Source organism: Trichechus manatus, unplaced genomic scaffold, assembly GCF_000243295.1.
Source record: "Trichechus manatus latirostris isolate Lorelei unplaced genomic scaffold, TriManLat1.0 scaffold00210, whole genome shotgun sequence".
Classification (NCBI taxonomy): Eukaryota; Metazoa; Chordata; class Mammalia; order Sirenia; family Trichechidae; genus Trichechus; species Trichechus manatus.
In genome coordinates this window covers 1,904,852-1,905,998 of record NW_004444146.1, presented here as the reverse complement: position 1 = coordinate 1,905,998, position 1,147 = coordinate 1,904,852, and the positions used below count along the sequence as shown (strand labels likewise).

The following is a 1,147-nucleotide window of genomic DNA, read 5'->3' as shown; positions in this document are numbered from 1 at the left end:
ATGGTGTATCTTTGGCTATGTGTATTTTCACCAAAAAAAAAAAGAGGTTGAGAAGTTAGAGGGTTGATATGTTGTGGGGTTGTTAACCAATGTCATAAAATAACATGTGTACTTCCGTTTCATGAGAAACTATTTGTTCTGTAAGCCTTCACCTGAAGTACGATAAAAAAAAAAATAAAGAAAAAATTTAAAAAAAAAAGTTTTATATACTCTTTTTGAAAAACAAAACGTATGAGCATTTTTCTATATTATTAAATGTTTTTTGGAAGCATTCTTTTTATATATTTTCAGAACAAATGATAGTTATATAACACGCTAGATCTTACGAATATACCTTAATGTATTTCACTACTCCTATCACTTGACTTTCAAATTAATTTCAATGTTTTGCTCTTATTAAATAATGCTATTAAAAAAACTTCATTGTACATAAATCTTTGTCCCAATTTACCTTAGAATTTCTGAGACATGGTTGTTGTGTGTGCCATCTAGTAGATCATGACTCATAGCAACCCTACAGGACAGAGCAGAACTGCTCCACAGGGTTTCCTAGGCTGTAATCTCTATGGAGCAGATTGCCAGGTCTTTTCTCCCATGGAGCAGCTGCTGGGTTCAAACCACTGACCTTTCAGTTAGCAGACGAGTTTCTAACCATTGCACCACCAGGGATCCTTCAAGACATGGTTAAAAGGTATAAAAAAAGTTTTAAAGCCATTGCTATATTCTGCTAAATTACTCTCCAGAAATGTATGGTAAATACATTCTTATAAGCTGTACTAGTTTAAGTTTTTCTGAACAGACTTGTTTCAGAGTCTGGAAGTAGTAGTGTTTCTGAAGGATTAGAGTTTTCAGTTTTATGGAAACTTACCAAAGCTGTACTGTTCTTTGTAGAAGGAAGTTTCAAACCAGGGGTGCAGAATGTAGGTGCCAAGGGTGAATTTATATACTCAGCATCTAGAAGACATACGAAAATAAAGTTGAAATAAAGATTTGTTATATAAGATTTGTCAATATAATTTGTGTATTTTTTTTTTTCTGTTTATTTTTTTAATTGTACTTCAGGTGAAGGCTTACAGAACAAATAGTTTCTCATGAAACAGTAGTACACATATTGTTTTATGACATTGGTTAACAACCCCACATGTCA

At 32.5% G+C, this 1,147-nt stretch overlaps 1 protein-coding gene across 2 annotated transcripts in view; it reads right to left on the bottom strand.

Annotated features, from left to right (window-relative positions):
* Positions 1 to 1,147, bottom strand: part of SKA3 (spindle and kinetochore associated complex subunit 3) — a 39,048-nt gene that overhangs the window by 4,023 nt on the left and 33,878 nt on the right. For both annotated transcript variants that reach the window (XM_023742445.1, XM_023742444.1), the window contains exon 6: positions 869 to 954. In XM_023742445.1, the coding sequence (XP_023598213.1) occupies positions 869 to 954 (86 nt within the window). The remainder of the gene's footprint in view (positions 1 to 868; positions 955 to 1,147) is intronic.